Source organism: Osmerus eperlanus, chromosome 28 (genome assembly GCF_963692335.1).
Source record: "Osmerus eperlanus chromosome 28, fOsmEpe2.1, whole genome shotgun sequence".
Lineage (NCBI taxonomy): Eukaryota > Metazoa > Chordata > Actinopteri > Osmeriformes > Osmeridae > Osmerus > Osmerus eperlanus.
Genome location: NC_085045.1, coordinates 4083942 through 4098187, shown reverse-complemented (window position 1 = coordinate 4098187; position 14246 = coordinate 4083942). Strand labels below are relative to the sequence as shown.

General features: G+C 44.2%; 3 protein-coding genes across 9 annotated transcripts; 1 reads left to right on the top strand and 2 right to left on the bottom strand.

The window, feature by feature from the left end:
- Positions 1–132: 132 nt before the first annotated feature.
- LOC134015370 (phosphatidylinositol 4-phosphate 5-kinase-like protein 1) lies at positions 133–4418 on the bottom strand. 2 transcript variants are annotated; one of them, XM_062454840.1, is made up of 10 exons: positions 4277–4418; positions 2529–4117; positions 2381–2431; positions 2080–2234; positions 1865–1989; positions 1741–1775; positions 1603–1658; positions 1379–1491; positions 1041–1203; positions 133–960 (listed from the first exon to the last, which is right to left on the bottom strand). In XM_062454840.1, exons 2-10 carry the CDS (start codon positions 2886–2888, stop codon positions 516–518), a joined length of 1503 nt encoding a protein of 500 aa, XP_062310824.1. In that variant the 5' UTR covers positions 2889–4117; positions 4277–4418; the 3' UTR covers positions 133–515. The 2 variants fall into 2 exon arrangements, with proteins under 2 accessions (XP_062310824.1, XP_062310825.1); XM_062454841.1 differs by having other exon boundaries at positions 2529–4132; positions 4277–4325.
- Positions 4397–6225, top strand: LOC134015373 (uncharacterized). 4 transcript variants are annotated; one of them, XR_009929100.1, is made up of 4 exons: positions 4397–4501; positions 4945–5212; positions 5336–5751; positions 5839–6225. XR_009929100.1 is itself a non-coding variant. In XM_062454848.1 (4 exons), exons 1-4 carry the CDS (start codon positions 4621–4623, stop codon positions 5991–5993), a joined length of 849 nt encoding a protein of 282 aa, XP_062310832.1. In that variant the 5' UTR covers positions 4532–4620; the 3' UTR covers positions 5994–6225. The 4 variants fall into 4 exon arrangements, 3 of the variants coding, with proteins under 3 accessions (XP_062310832.1, XP_062310833.1, XP_062310831.1); XM_062454848.1 differs by lacking the exon at positions 4397–4501 and adding an exon at positions 4532–4627 and having other exon boundaries at positions 5336–5448; positions 5533–6225; XM_062454849.1 differs by lacking the exon at positions 4397–4501 and having other exon boundaries at positions 4869–5212; positions 5336–5448; positions 5533–5751.
- eeig1a (estrogen-induced osteoclastogenesis regulator 1a) lies at positions 5787–14246 on the bottom strand. 3 transcript variants are annotated; one of them, XR_009929099.1, is made up of 13 exons: positions 13926–14245; positions 13554–13838; positions 9520–9640; positions 9283–9312; positions 8608–8724; positions 8468–8514; positions 8219–8370; positions 8024–8128; positions 7702–7897; positions 7449–7570; positions 7295–7364; positions 7032–7187; positions 5787–5920 (listed from the first exon to the last, which is right to left on the bottom strand). XR_009929099.1 is itself a non-coding variant. In XM_062454846.1 (12 exons), exons 2-12 carry the CDS (start codon positions 13697–13699, stop codon positions 7142–7144), a joined length of 1140 nt encoding a protein of 379 aa, XP_062310830.1. In that variant the 5' UTR covers positions 13700–13838; positions 13926–14246; the 3' UTR covers positions 6122–7141. The 3 variants fall into 3 exon arrangements, 2 of the variants coding, with proteins under 2 accessions (XP_062310830.1, XP_062310829.1); XM_062454846.1 differs by lacking the exon at positions 5787–5920 and having other exon boundaries at positions 6122–7187; positions 8036–8128; positions 13926–14246; XM_062454845.1 differs by lacking the exon at positions 5787–5920 and having other exon boundaries at positions 6122–7187.

Sequence of the window (14246 nt, the reverse complement as noted above, 5' to 3'; positions counted from 1 at the left end):
TCTCAAACTATCAAAATATATAAAAAGGCAATAATGTGTGTTACATGGTAGCCTGTACAGCACTTGGGAATTGAAAGATTTCAACTGGATTGTCTGGTATACTAAAGATGCGAAATAATTAGACAAACTGAATGAAGCATATTATTACTTTTACTAAAACAACTGAAGAACGTCGAAATATTTTTGAATTACGAAGCCAACATCATTTATTTTCAGGGCTAATGCGCCATCTACTGTTCATATGAAAAACATTTAGCAGTCTTTACAAATGTATTGGGCCTACTACAAATTTGAGTACATTTGACTTAAACTGGATTATTCTGGTAAATATACAGTGGCCTATAAATAAAGCCCGTTTATAACGCATACTAGCATTCAAAACTGCTAAATACCACTCTTGTCCTTTAAATATCTTTGCAGTCTTAACAAAGTTGTTCTTTCCTAGAAATCTTTTTCTGTATTGTGCTGCTTTTGTCTGTCTTTGACTTGTCTCTATGGTCTACTTTGCCCTTCTGTCATCTGGTGTGGTTTTGCACCCACTGACAGAATCTCTGGCAGTAGGCACTGGGGCTGACTGTTGAGAAAGCCCTGCCAGGGTGGCGGATCCTCTTCCATATGTTCTCCATCTTTTTCTTCCAACTATACTCAGTGAAAATGTCCACAATACCAACAAAGTAGCGAATCTCTGGCCCATCGATGACATGCACTGAGTTTTTGAAGTCTGGTAGCAACCTGCGGTGACGGGTATGGAATTCCTGAAGCTCGGACTCTGGACTGGACGTTGCTGAGTGAAGGTTTATCTCCTCAAGAGGGACTCCATTTATGCAATGCTGCTCTGTAGTTTCTTCATGTTCTGAAGCACCATCTACAGTTCCTGCTATCTTTTGGCCTGATTGCTCCTCCGGTAATGGAACAGTGGGGGGATCTGTCTCAGTAGGACTGTCCTCTTGGTCCATGGATCTGCAGAGGAAGGTTAATTAATAACCAGAGTATATCCAGGAATTTTATGAAAACCTCAGACCTTGTGAAAACATTCTTACTTTACAACGCATGTTATGATGTTGGGGAAGGAGTGCTTTCCGTCGAGCTTGTCTTGGTGTAAAGGTTGCTGGGCCAGAAGGAGACTGTAGTCAAGTACATTTAGCCTTCGAAGGAAGTTGGTGTCTAGCTCCACCTGTTCCATGAGCCAGGATCTCTGCTCATCTGTCAATACAAGTAGGCGTTTTAAGGGAAACAAGGAGGTTTTACCTGTTACATGCTACCTCACCTTGTGTTCCAGCTGTTAAAAGGAAACCTACCAGCTCCCGAAGGGAAGGCTGTATTCTTACCCATAGGACAGAGGAAGACTGTGGACAATATTTGCAATCCAGGCTCTTACCCAAAGTGATGTGCTTTCCATCAAAGTTGTTGTCCTTCAAGACTGTAATCACATGGCTGTCACCAGAGTTTTGGTTGGTCCACCGGCCTACCTCACAACCCTTGATGTCATATCTATGAGATACATTTACATTTAGTCACCCAGAACATTCTAATTGTATCTTTGTTGGCATCATCAAGAAAGTATAGCATTTGTCTACAGTAATAACACCGCAAAGTGTTTACCTTGTGTGAATCCTCTCATCAGGGTAGAACACACTCTGCATCACAATGAAGTACTTCTATGGAAGAGTCAGAGAAACTCCAGAAAAAAAGTGGCAAAAGATTTGACAGCTGTATTTTGGAATACAATCAGATAAATACCTTTGTTTGATTTGGAATAAGGAGGCTGTGGACTCCTAAAAATAAATAAATGCAAAGCTGATTCAATGAAATTGCAGTACATTCGCTATTGTCAACCAAGTTAAGTGTTACTCAGATTACTCACCAAGGAACCTAACCATCAGTGAATGAGGGTATTTCTCCAAATGGTCCATGTATGCCTTCAGGTTGGACAGGAGAAACATCACTTCTCGATGATTTTGTGTCTTCAAGAAGAACCTCTTATCATTCCTGTTGATGAAACGGCAGCATTTGTTGTGTGTGTGTGTTGCGTGTGTGTGTATCGAGGGGGTATCTATGGAAGTATGTGGGCGTGCTTACGTGAGAAAGAAGTTCGCCTTGCTTTTGGAGTTACTGATGAACTGTAGGTAGCAGCCGTCAGATGAGAGGGATGCCTGATACTCCTCCTCAGTCATCCCCAGGGAACAACGCAGTCTGGCAAACACGGGCCCAGCGAACGTCTGCATCTCAAAGTCCTGCAGAGGGAGCCGAGGACAAGAGCACTGCAGGTCAAACGGCTGCTAAACTCACCCCCCCCCCCCCCCCCCCCCAAGTCCCCTTACAGACTTATTCTTAGGACAATTAGAAGTTGTTTGATGTCATGTGAAAAGCAAAATGACACCTTGTGGATTTGAGTCTCCTCTGATTTGAAATGTTCCATCAAAGGTTCCTCCTAAGTGGGAGGGAGAGTGTTTACATGACAACGCATACAAGATGGATTGTATTAAGATCATTTTGCACGTCAGATACTTTTTACGATTGTTTCTCACAGGTGGTGGATTATCCACACTGGACTGTACAGCAGCATGCAGGCCTTCTTTCATCACAGAGGTGAGGTCGTAAAACTCATGATCCTGTTTGATCTCAAACAATCCCAGCATGCCCCACCTCTGCCTCAGACCCCGCCACTGACGCCCCTCCCCTGTCGTCACAGAGCGTCGAACACCGGTGTTCTCCATCTGGCACAAACACACCTTAGTTACCACAAGTAAATATATAAATAAAGGCAGAGTGTGCAATATTTGAGAGAATACATATGTTGTGTGAGTGCGCTGGAACAATTTATCTTCTCTGGCAAGTACAATCATGAACTGTTCAAACAAGAGACTGAGGGAGGTCGTAAAACTCATGATCCTGTTTGATCTCAAACAATCCCAGCATGCCCCACCTCTGCCTCAGACCCCGCCACTGACGCCCCTCCCCTGTCGTCACAGAGCGTCGAACACCGGTGTTCTCCATCTGGCACAAACACACCTTAGTTACCACAAGTAAATATATAAATAAAGGCAGAGTGTGCAATATTTGAGAGAATACATATGTTGTGTGAGTGCGCTGGAACAATTTATCTTCTCTGGCAAGTACAATCATGAACTGTTCAAACAAGAGACTGAGGGAGGTCGTAAAACTCATGATCCTGTTTGATCTCAAACAATCCCAGCATGCCCCACCTCTGCCTCAGACCCCGCCACTGACGCCCCTCCCCTGTCGTCACAGAGCGTCGAACACCGGTGTTCTCCATCTGGCACAAACACACCTTAGTTACCACAAGTAAATATATAAATAAAGGCAGAGTGTGCAATATTTGAGAGAATACATATGTTGTGTGAGTGCGCTGGAACAATTTATCTTCTCTGGCAAGTACAATCATGAACTGTTCAAACAAGAGACTGAGGGAGGTCGTAAAACTCATGATCCTGTTTGATCTCAAACAATCCCAGCATGCCCCACCTCTGCCTCAGACCCCGCCACTGACGCCCCTCCCCTGTCGTCACAGAGCGTCGAACACCGGTGTTCTCCATCTGGCACAAACACACCTTAGTTACCACAAGTAAATATATAAATAAAGGCAGAGTGTGCAATATTTGAGAGAATACATATGTTGTGTGAGTGCGCTGGAACAATTTATCTTCTCTGGCAAGTACAATCATGAACTGTTCAAACAAGAGACTGAGGGAGGTCGTAAAACTCATGATCCTGTTTGATCTCAAACAATCCCAGCATGCCCCACCTCTGCCTCAGACCCCGCCACTGACGCCCCTCCCCTGTCGTCACAGAGCGTCGAACACCGGTGTTCTCCATCTGGCACAAACACACCTTAGTTACCACAAGTAAATATATAAATAAAGGCAGAGTGTGCAATATTTGAGAGAATACATATGTTGTGTGAGTGCGCTGGAACAATTTATCTTCTCTGGCAAGTACAATCATGAACTGTTCAAACAAGAGACTGAGGGAGGTCGTAAAACTCATGATCCTGTTTGATCTCAAACAATCCCAGCATGCCCCACCTCTGCCTCAGACCCCGCCACTGACGCCCCTCCCCTGTCGTCACAGAGCGTCGAACACCGGTGTTCTCCATCTGGCACAAACACACCTTAGTTACCACAAGTAAATATATAAATAAAGGCAGAGTGTGCAATATTTGAGAGAATACATATGTTGTGTGAGTGCGCTGGAACAATTTATCTTCTCTGGCAAGTACAATCATGAACTGTTCAAACAAGAGACCGTCTCTTACCTGGCTTTGAGATTGCTCTGTTGTTTGTGGCTGGCGGTACTTTATATCTGAAGAAAAGAAATCACAGGGCTTATATTTAACAACTATGCTTAAATCATAAACTCGGTAATAAAAGTGGTGTTTTACAATAAGCGGAAATCAGAAATGATCTCTTGTGTATCTCATGTCTTATCTCTCGTAGCCAGTGAAGGAGTGCTGCATTCCTCAACAAGCAGGTTGGGTAAGGTATGTGTGTCACCTGGAAAGTGGTTATGGGTGTCAACGGAGATCCAGACAATATTTGTAGAGTGACAATATACAGTACGTTCTGAGGATGACCTGAATTAAAAAATGTGTGGCCAACCATGAGAGGTACATCTTGACTAAAACGTGACTGTCATTGTCTTTGTTTCCCATGAGTTTGTATGTTATGGAGACATTTTTAACATGGTGTTGACTGCACATGGAGCACTGGGCTGTTTGGAATTTGTCGGTGGGGTTAGGTTCTAATTAGTTGGTCAGTGGCACTGTAGTGTGATAGGACAGCAGTTTTAATGACTCTACTGAACAGACACCTCTCTTGTGGCAGACACTGGAGAGACCTTTTGTAAACATGTGGTTTCAAACCATTTCCCTAACTTCATCCATCTGCTTTAGTCTCATTTATTCATCTTTCTCCCTTCAACCAGATCCACCGTCGCCTGTGAAGAAGAAGACTGGCTGTTTTAAAGTGAATGATTGCAAATGCATCATGAAGGACGGCACAGGAGTGATCAGCCTGAGGACTATGGGAGATGAGGATGGCTTCTTGTTGCGCTCGAAACCCGTGCTCGGACATAGCCTTGGGAAAGAAAATACTGAGGTCCTTTTCTCCTTTAGCTCTTGCCAACCTTTCACAGAACCAGAGGATCTAGCTGGGACTGAATGTACTAACATTGCGGCCTGCTTGATAGTAAGGTACTGAATTAATTGTCGTGGGCACATTACAGTAATGTGTTTTATTTCAAGATGGGCCTAGAATTTTTTTACAAATTGATTCAAAACATGTTTAGGTTGTTGATAATCTAATAATGCCCACAGGTTTAGGATCTGGAACAACAGATATATAACCCGTTATGTAGACTATGGAAGACATGAGGGTGACGAGTTCCATTATAATGACAGCATGAAGACACTCTCAGTTTCATACTTTGGTAAATGATTACTTAATAAACAATTTCATAGTTCAAAGTGCCCCAAAAGAGATATCAGCCTCTAAATATTGTTCCTGTTTCCAGCCCTCGCTAACAACAAACAGCCCCAGACCATAGTACACTACCACTGCAGTCCCAACCACACCACATCCTTCGTCCAAGACTTCAGCATCGACATCCCCCTGCAGATCTGGGTGGAGAGTGCCTGTGCCTGTCCAAACGCCTGCGCCATCAGCGACCTGGGTCCTGGCACCATCTTCCTCATCATCCTCTCCCTCAGCGCTGCCGCCTACTTGATCTTGGGTAAGGGCACCCGTGTGGACACAGAACCCACGTGGCCCTCGTCCTCCCCTGCTCATGTCTCTGCCTGCTCTCTGCTCCCCTCTGCAGGCTCCTGTGCCCTGAGGCCCTTCAGGACCAGCAGCAGCGGTGTGCAGATCGCCCCCGAGGACAACACCTGGTGCATGCTCTGCTACCTGTTCGCAGAGAGGAAGGGAGGAAAGCCGAGGAGGAGGTATTACTCCTTCAGAGAGGACAAACTCTGAGCACTGGAATCTCTCTGTCCAGGATCATCCAAAATAACAGTTTTTCATACCAAAACTGTAGACTTAATTGAACATTTAAACTTAATTCGTATGTTCTTGCCTACATAGGAATTCAGCATGACCCATAGAAGTGTGTGGTTACATTTTATTGTCTAAAGAGCACAAGTGACGATCACAAAAATGATTCTATGATGTTACAAATGAGTGGTCATTAAAGATGAATTTGATCATACATGAGAAATTTAGTAAACTGTTAAAAATCATTAGTTTAAATTAAAAAGATTACAGTGCAGGAGTTTGCAGTGTTCGTTATATGAAATGTTTTAAGTATAGGTATAACTAAAGAGGGGACCATCATTGTATGAAAACATACAGACTTCCATCCATAGCAACACCTGTTAACACAGAACAGGATAGAAAGCTCCATGTCTGTTAGATTTAATTAACCAGGAAAACGTTGTGTAACATTTTGCAAAGAAAATAAAATCACTGTCCAACCCTCTAACTAGTGTTAATTGTTACATAAATATAACAGCAAAGACATCAACTAGCCAGCTGGTTGACAACATTCTGATACTTTCTAAAGTTTAGAGACATTTACTGAGAGCACACATACTTGCTTTAAGGCAACTACCCCGTCTCCCCAGAAGAGCAAGCAATGCAGTTGACCAACATGGTATTCATCCACAAGGGGGCATCAGAGCACTACATTCTACACCTTCCCTCATCTACAACACAAGCTCTCATGCTCCTACACCATGTAGCGATAGTCACAGATAACTTAATGCCATAGGGTCATTTGTGGAACATATCATTAAATGACGAAAGAATAAAGTTAGTTTCACAGACAATGAAAATCAGCCAACTGTAAACATATGCTAAAAGATAAACATACAGGTACTTAAGATGGTTTCCTGGTCAACAGGGAGTCACCTAAAGCAAAATAATTGGCCAATACTACAGCTACAGTGCAGTTAAACAGCATTTTTGCATATGTACATACAGTATGCATATAACTTTGACTATAACAAACATAACATGCCGTTCACAGTGAGTGGACAAGCCTGGTGCAGTGTTGATCCTCTCATGGCAACCAGCTCAGCTGCTGCTCCAGGAAATGACACAGACGTCCAGTGATGACCACGCCCCTAATGGCTCTCAATGACCACCGGCTCGTAGACACCAGCAGACACACTGAGAGGTTGGAAAACGGAGTTAGAACAGTGTGTGTGTGTGTGTGTGTGTGTGAGAGAGTGTTGTAGTGTGTGTGTGTGTGTGCGTGTGTGTGTGTGTGTTTTTACCCCTTTTCAAGCCGAATCCCACTTAAGGCAGTGGTCCCATCTCTACTGACAAACAGTTGCAGATTGCTGTCTGAGAATGAAATATTAGAGAGAAATAGTCACACAAGTAATACACAACCACATAGAAAACCAATCCCAAACACTTGGGCTTTACCTTCAGTGTTACTAAGATCTGCAAAGTTCTGGCTCTGGACGATCTTTTCCACGATATCGTCAGCGTTCATGCGGGTGTCATTCACCCAGGAAGAATGGCTTTCCACTGAGTCGAGCTTCCTCCTACACACAGCAGAAGCAAGGAGATTGAACCAGTCCCGCCAGTGAATGACAAGGTTCAACACGAGGGCGCTGTGTTTATCAAAAGAAAGGAGGATCAATGGGAAAGCATCTGGCCGAACACGTGTCCTAACCTATGGGGTCTGTTGGACGGCAGAACAGGCCGGGGGGGGCGGGGGGGTCTCTCTAGTCGCCAGGTGTCCCTCTCCCCCTCGGTGGGGGAGTCGAAAGTCCCACTCGGGCCCCCCGAGGCGCTGCTTCCTGTGGAGGTGTTCCGACGGTGTGTGAGGTCGGACAGGCTGGAGGAGCAGGAGTGCTCTGTGCTGTAGCCTAGGAGACATAACAGTGACTCATGAAATCCCGTTCCGAAAAAACAAACACGCATCGCTTTGTGTCTTGGATCTTACATTCTCTACAGGGTTAGTCCATATCCCACGACCCCACAATAGAGCTCACCAGATATCTTACTCTGCTGGCTAGCATAGCTGGAGTTACGTGAGTGGCCTCTCTGGAAGATCTCTCCTTGGCTGGGCTGGTTCAGATCAGACTCCTCTGGAAGACCTGAAGACAACATGAAAAGACTGGTTCTCTAAACTGGCTCAACTGCCATTCCTGGTGCACTGGCTGAAGAGTATGCCTGCTGGGTCACACCTGAACTGATGATGGAGGGTCGAGGCTTCATGGTGCGACCTACTGAGGCCCCTCCAGTGAGGGTAGAGGCTCCAGTGCCCTCCCCTTTACAGTCCAGCTGTAGGGCATGATCCTGGCCCGACACTGAGATGGACTTGGCTGTACTGGGGGACCTGCAAGGACACGGCGCTTGTCAGAATCCAGACGGGAAGTCAATGACGGTCACCAATGTAAAAGTTCTCCCAATTCATTCCAAGTCCGGTCACTCACGCTTTAAAACAGGGGTCTCCAGACAGGAGGGTCATTCCAATGGACACCTTCAAAAAATGGATGACAACATTTGTTTAAATGGCCGGAGGCAGTTAATGTGGCCGCACTGTAGGTGCTGAGAGACGGTATCGGTGCCCAACCTTTAGTATAGAGTTGTCCTGTCGGGTGTACTTGGTGTCGTATCCCTCCAGCAGGCAACACCGGGCCGTGGAACCTGAGCCAGCAAACTCTGCCATGTTGAGGTCAGTGAAACCCAGCTGGAACAGACAGCTCAGGTCAGTTCAACCCATAGAGGTGAAAAGTTTTTTATATACTGTGGTCGTAATTGAAACGAAGAAAAATGACATGACATTAGTCTAGTAAGTTGTGTTTAGGTTTATTTTAAACCTGAGCTCAGGCCAGCCAAGAGGTGAGTCATTTAGATGTATCTCCTGGTGTCAAGCCCTTGGTGATGCCGTTTACAGATGTGTGTATTTAAGGAAATGGACTTCCAAGTAGGAAAATAGGTTATATTTAGTTCAAGGAAACCCTAACGTGGAGCTTGACAAAACAAAGGAAAGGTCAATAACAATCAAAATATATTCACAATAAACTCTCTCTATATTTAGGTAAATCAAATTTACTACCCTAAATTAGTAAATCATTATTAGTAGTATTTATTATACTAAGGAAAGATGGGTTAAGTTATTTCAAAGTAAGGTGACACGTGTTTTTAGGAGATGACACAAGAATTTCTGCATGTTGTCCTGAGGAAGCAGAAAAATTGCTGAGCTAAACTAAGTAGTAAGGGGTGGACGGGTACAGTAGGCCCTTACCTTTGAATAAGTTTTTCCTCCTTTGAGTTCCTGTAGTGAAAACAGGAAAAGGGGGATGACTCCAGTGTACTGCAGCACCGAGAGCCCTAACACTAACGTTGTCAGTGAAGACTACATGGAAAAGAAAACAAGCCAGTGCATGCAGGAAAACGACCGGATCTGATGTTAACAAGCAAACGCAGATAAGGGGAAATTCCATCCTTCAGCAGGGGTGCGCGGAGAGGTGGTCTTCCTCACCTTCCTAACAGACACCCTGCAGATGGATGGGTCCAGCACCCCGGTCGTTGGATTGGCACTCATCTTACAAACAAAGGTGAACCTCTTCCTCCAGTGCACACAGTTCTCCAGCACCTCCTCTCTATAGGGGACGGAGGTTGAGCAATTAGATAGGAAATAATAATAACCTCCAACACGTTCATCAGTGTCACCAATACAGTCATCCTATCCAATACCAGGGAAGAGAGAGGATATGAATACTTTAGAGAGCGTACACTTGTTGGTGAGGAAACAGCAAACAATAGCATGGGGGGCTTCTGTAAAAACAGTTCACATTGTAAACACGCCAGTGGAAACACATCGCTGGCGATACATCCAGGGAAATGGCTGTGTATACAATGGCCGACGTAAAAAAATAACTTTTGTGGTGTCACTGTCATACATCTGACTTCCATTCCTTCCACTTGAGCTGTGAGGGCCTGGACATGTGTTCTTACGAGGGAATGCTGGATCATATGCCGAAACAAATGTTCCAGAGGACTCACATGTACTCCCCTAGCAGTGAAATGAAATTAGGGCAATACACACAGCCTGTGTGTATAACAGACTAGGGCCTCAAGTTCAACCGATTGACACCTGCAGGTAGTGAACACACACAACCCTCTTCATAAGAGCGTTTGAGAATCGGCTGGATCTCTCTGGTGTTTTTAAAAAGCCTTCACGCACACAACGTGATGGATAAGCGCAAAGTAGTGGCAGCTGCTGCTCACTATCCCCTCCCCCTAGCCCATTCATTGATGTCACCAGCACTGCTGAACCTCTTCCCCCTCTCTTCTCTCACACGACTCTGCAGGTTTTGTTTTATGTTTTTTTTTTTTGTCAGAGACTCACAGAAACGTAAGAATAATTACTATCATGAACCCGATATTCGAATGAGCATATTTACAAAAACGTCTCCTCCCTCATCTCTCAAGATGTCGAATCACTGTTCAGTTGTATTGATATTTTTTTAAGTGAAGCATTTGGAAATGTCTTCATATTTCAAAGACAAATCTCAGAGAGCAAAATTCCACCCTTAAATTATTTTTCACAGGTCTATCTGTAGACCACCATTTATGTGAAGCCATGTTTCTTTGTTGCCCCTCTCTGAAACACAGACACACACACACACACAATGCTTATCAGGAATTCCACGCTAATCACAGCCCTCCTTCAGAGTTTCAAGGAGCGTTCCTCACCCACATTCCACAGTCCAGATGGCTTTATTCAACCGCCATGGCAACCACACTCCTCAAAATCGTCGGCCACGTACAATCAAAACGAGAGAGAAAGAGTGAGAGAGCCAGTCTGAGGGGGGAGGTTGGACTCAACATTTAACAACAAACCTTTTGTACCGGATGTATCTAGAGACTTTTCTGAGAGGCTAAAACCGAGTTCTCAATTACACAAGGCCCAACTGTTATATTAAGTAGGCAATGGTGATTCCACCAAGGAAGTAACACTATAAAGGCTACTTAGCTAGAATCAATTGGCCTTCTAAAAAGAAATCCACATAAATTATATTAACCGCATCAGCGAAGCACAAATGAACAAGTACAGTTCATGCGGCCAAAAAGCATAAAACCTGTTTACTTTTCCGAGTCATTAACTGCTTTCTAACCTAAAACCAATTCGGTTCAGACCTAAGTGGCACAAACCCTGAAAAGCAATCTGAACAATGTTGAACGACAGTGCCCAGCCCAGCCCAACACTAGGTTGACCACTTACACCCAGTTCCAGTGCAAGCTACAAAGAAAATGCTAATAGATAATGAATATGTGGCCCAAACCAAAAACGCACAAGCACCAAAGCAGCATGATTTGATGCTTATGAAGAGAAATAACCCCACTGGTTAAACAGATAAACTGTCCTTAACATTGAGTTTGAGTCACATCGAGTTTGAGTCACATCGAGGAAGTCAATAAGCGGGGTGACATAACGACCAAGATGTTCGTTGCACTCTGATGCACCCCCGTTTAGCATGACTCACTGTCAGCCAATGCAGTTGCATGGGATCCCAATCACCCATCCTGTCCCAGCCACTCCTCAAGAGCTCTCCTCATTCCCCGGCAGGAACACAAACAGCCGACAGCCGGCCGCTGTCAGAGTCTGACAGGGCCTAGATAAACGCAGCAGCCATGGGAGCAGAGTGCAGAGTCAGCAGCAGCCATGAGGCAGCTGACAGACCATGAAGCCTGGAGTCTGTTAGCATGGATGCAAGAGCTGCTTTCTTTTGTTTCTTTGTGTTGCTGGTCTAGGGATGCGTGGATTCAGCCTTATAACTGGGGTGATGGAAGGCACACTTCAAAACACTCCGCCACAAAACCCTGCACAACTACAAAATGTTCCAGTGGCCTGCATTGAACCTATCATTCTGTAGACTCGGACTTTGTGAATAGGCTCATCGTGACGACCTGATGTCCATTCAAAAGGACGTGTGTGGCTGTATCACCATGGATTGGGGGAGAGCTGTGGGGAAACAGGAAAAAGCTGGAGAACTGTCTACGTCAACCTTTCACATCCCCTCTTAAACACCACCTACATGACTCACAGTGTCACTTCTCTGCATTGCAACTCTCCTTTTCATTGTAGTCCAAACCCCCTTCCTCCCCCACACACGTCAACACACACACGCACACACTAACATGAACCAGATCGAGAAACGGATCTAATTAGAGCAGATGGCCATTTGAAACACCACTACAGTAACTGTAGGTTCCTGCAGCTTGACTCGATCTAAACTGGCTTTCAGTTCTATAACTCAAATACCTTCAGGGAGTACAAATTGCATCTCCCTTGCCAAACCTCTCTGGCGACTGTATTCTTTCCTAATACCTAACATGGGCAAGGCGAATAGAGACCCAACCCCAATGTATATCCCCAAAGCCATTAGAACCAGAGTTTCAATCACATTTATAACGTGATTAAACCTGCTTAGTGGGTTTTGTCCTCCATAAAGAAGTTTGACTAGAGGCCTGACTATAGAGGCATGGCCCAGTGGTCAAACTCTATATTAATTCAAAAGTATTTCAGACACAACAACAGGCATGGTCTGACAGAACAAAGAAGGGGTTGTGTACTGTACTCTCCAGGCCTGTGACATAACTCCAAATCTGGGTTCGAGACAGTGGAAAACTCAATTCTGTCTCTGAGGAGTCCTTGTTCTTTGTGCTCCGATTCCAGAGATAAGCAGGCAGAGTGGCATGAGTTACATAATCCAAGATACCAGCCTGACATAGATGCCCAGGGCATCACATCAGAGGCTGCTGTGTGGCTGTGAGGGGAAGAGAGTGGGAGGGGCACCATTTGTTTATACTTTTTATGTGTTCACTGATGATGACAGGCGTGGAAAAACGTCCACTCAAAGTTGACCAGGATTGTGGTTGTTGTGGGAAGCTGGTTTGTACGCTTGCTTTCAAATGCCCGTCTTAGGACACATGGGAGCTCGCAGTTCAGAAGTTCAGCTGAATGCGTCATAGGGATCTTTGCCACAGAACTCTGAGGAACCAGACTTACCTCTGGGAGCACACAAAAAAATCTTCTGCTTATATAAGAGCAATAGGGCATGAAAAACACTCATAACAGCAGACTTAGCCAGATCCTTGGACTTAATACCACGGCCTTCACAAAGAAAGACAAAAGCTTTTGTGTACTGAGGTTCGGGTAGGAGTGTATGTGACTTCAATGATAATTAAGAGCTAAAGGACAGTAACTGTAGACAACTTTTGAGGGCTGCACTTTTACTTGCTGACCCAGTGACCACTGACCCACTTTTCCTTCATTTTCTACATTTCAGACCAACAGGCTATTAGAACACCAATGGTCACAGTTGATAACTTTACTTTGAGTACTTCAATAGCCTCATATATACTGTAGAAGGCCATTCTTTGCTCGCAGATCCAATAATATATGGGATCCATGCCGTCATGTGAACTAATCATTTATTTATGATTATGCTTAATGGCATTGTTAAGAAACACACAGCATATATTAGGAGGGCATTGTAAAATGTTTACCTTGAAGAAGTTGCAATAAAGTCTCCTCCATCCAGTAATCTCAGTTTGCAAAACAATACTCCATTGACAAAAGGCACTGCGGACAACTCCTCCAAAATTAAATTTGTCTGAAATTTAAATTTCTTCTTCTTGACAAAAAAAGCCATTGCAGTGGTCGCGAAAACGTTCTTAAAGGCTTACAAGATACAATGTTTAAACCATTCAAAGACTGTTTACGAAAAAACTAGACAGTCATAGATCTTGATTTCATCCAAATGTCTTGTCCTTTTATTCCGGAATGAATCTCTGATGATATTTGATAATAAAAATGTAGCATTAGGTTTACAATTCACTATTCATTTTAAACCATTAAATTGTGATGATTTAACTTACCTTGTAATATCTTGTGAAACATTGCTTAGAACTTCAAAATATAACCTCTTAAAATTTTGAGGAGCATTGACTAAACTGCAAACGCTCGAAATCTATAGTGGGGGATAAACCTAAGGAATAGACCCAAAGATAGGGACCAATACATTATTCGCTTTCAAAATAATCGGATTTTCCTCTGTTATATTCAACATCGGTTAACTTCTGGTCCAGAGCAGGCGCGCCTCAACCGTGCAATAAACCAAGCCAAACTAACTTCACTGCACACAAATTGATGACAGTGTGATCGATATCAACTCTGCAACTTCGTTGCAATGTCTGCGC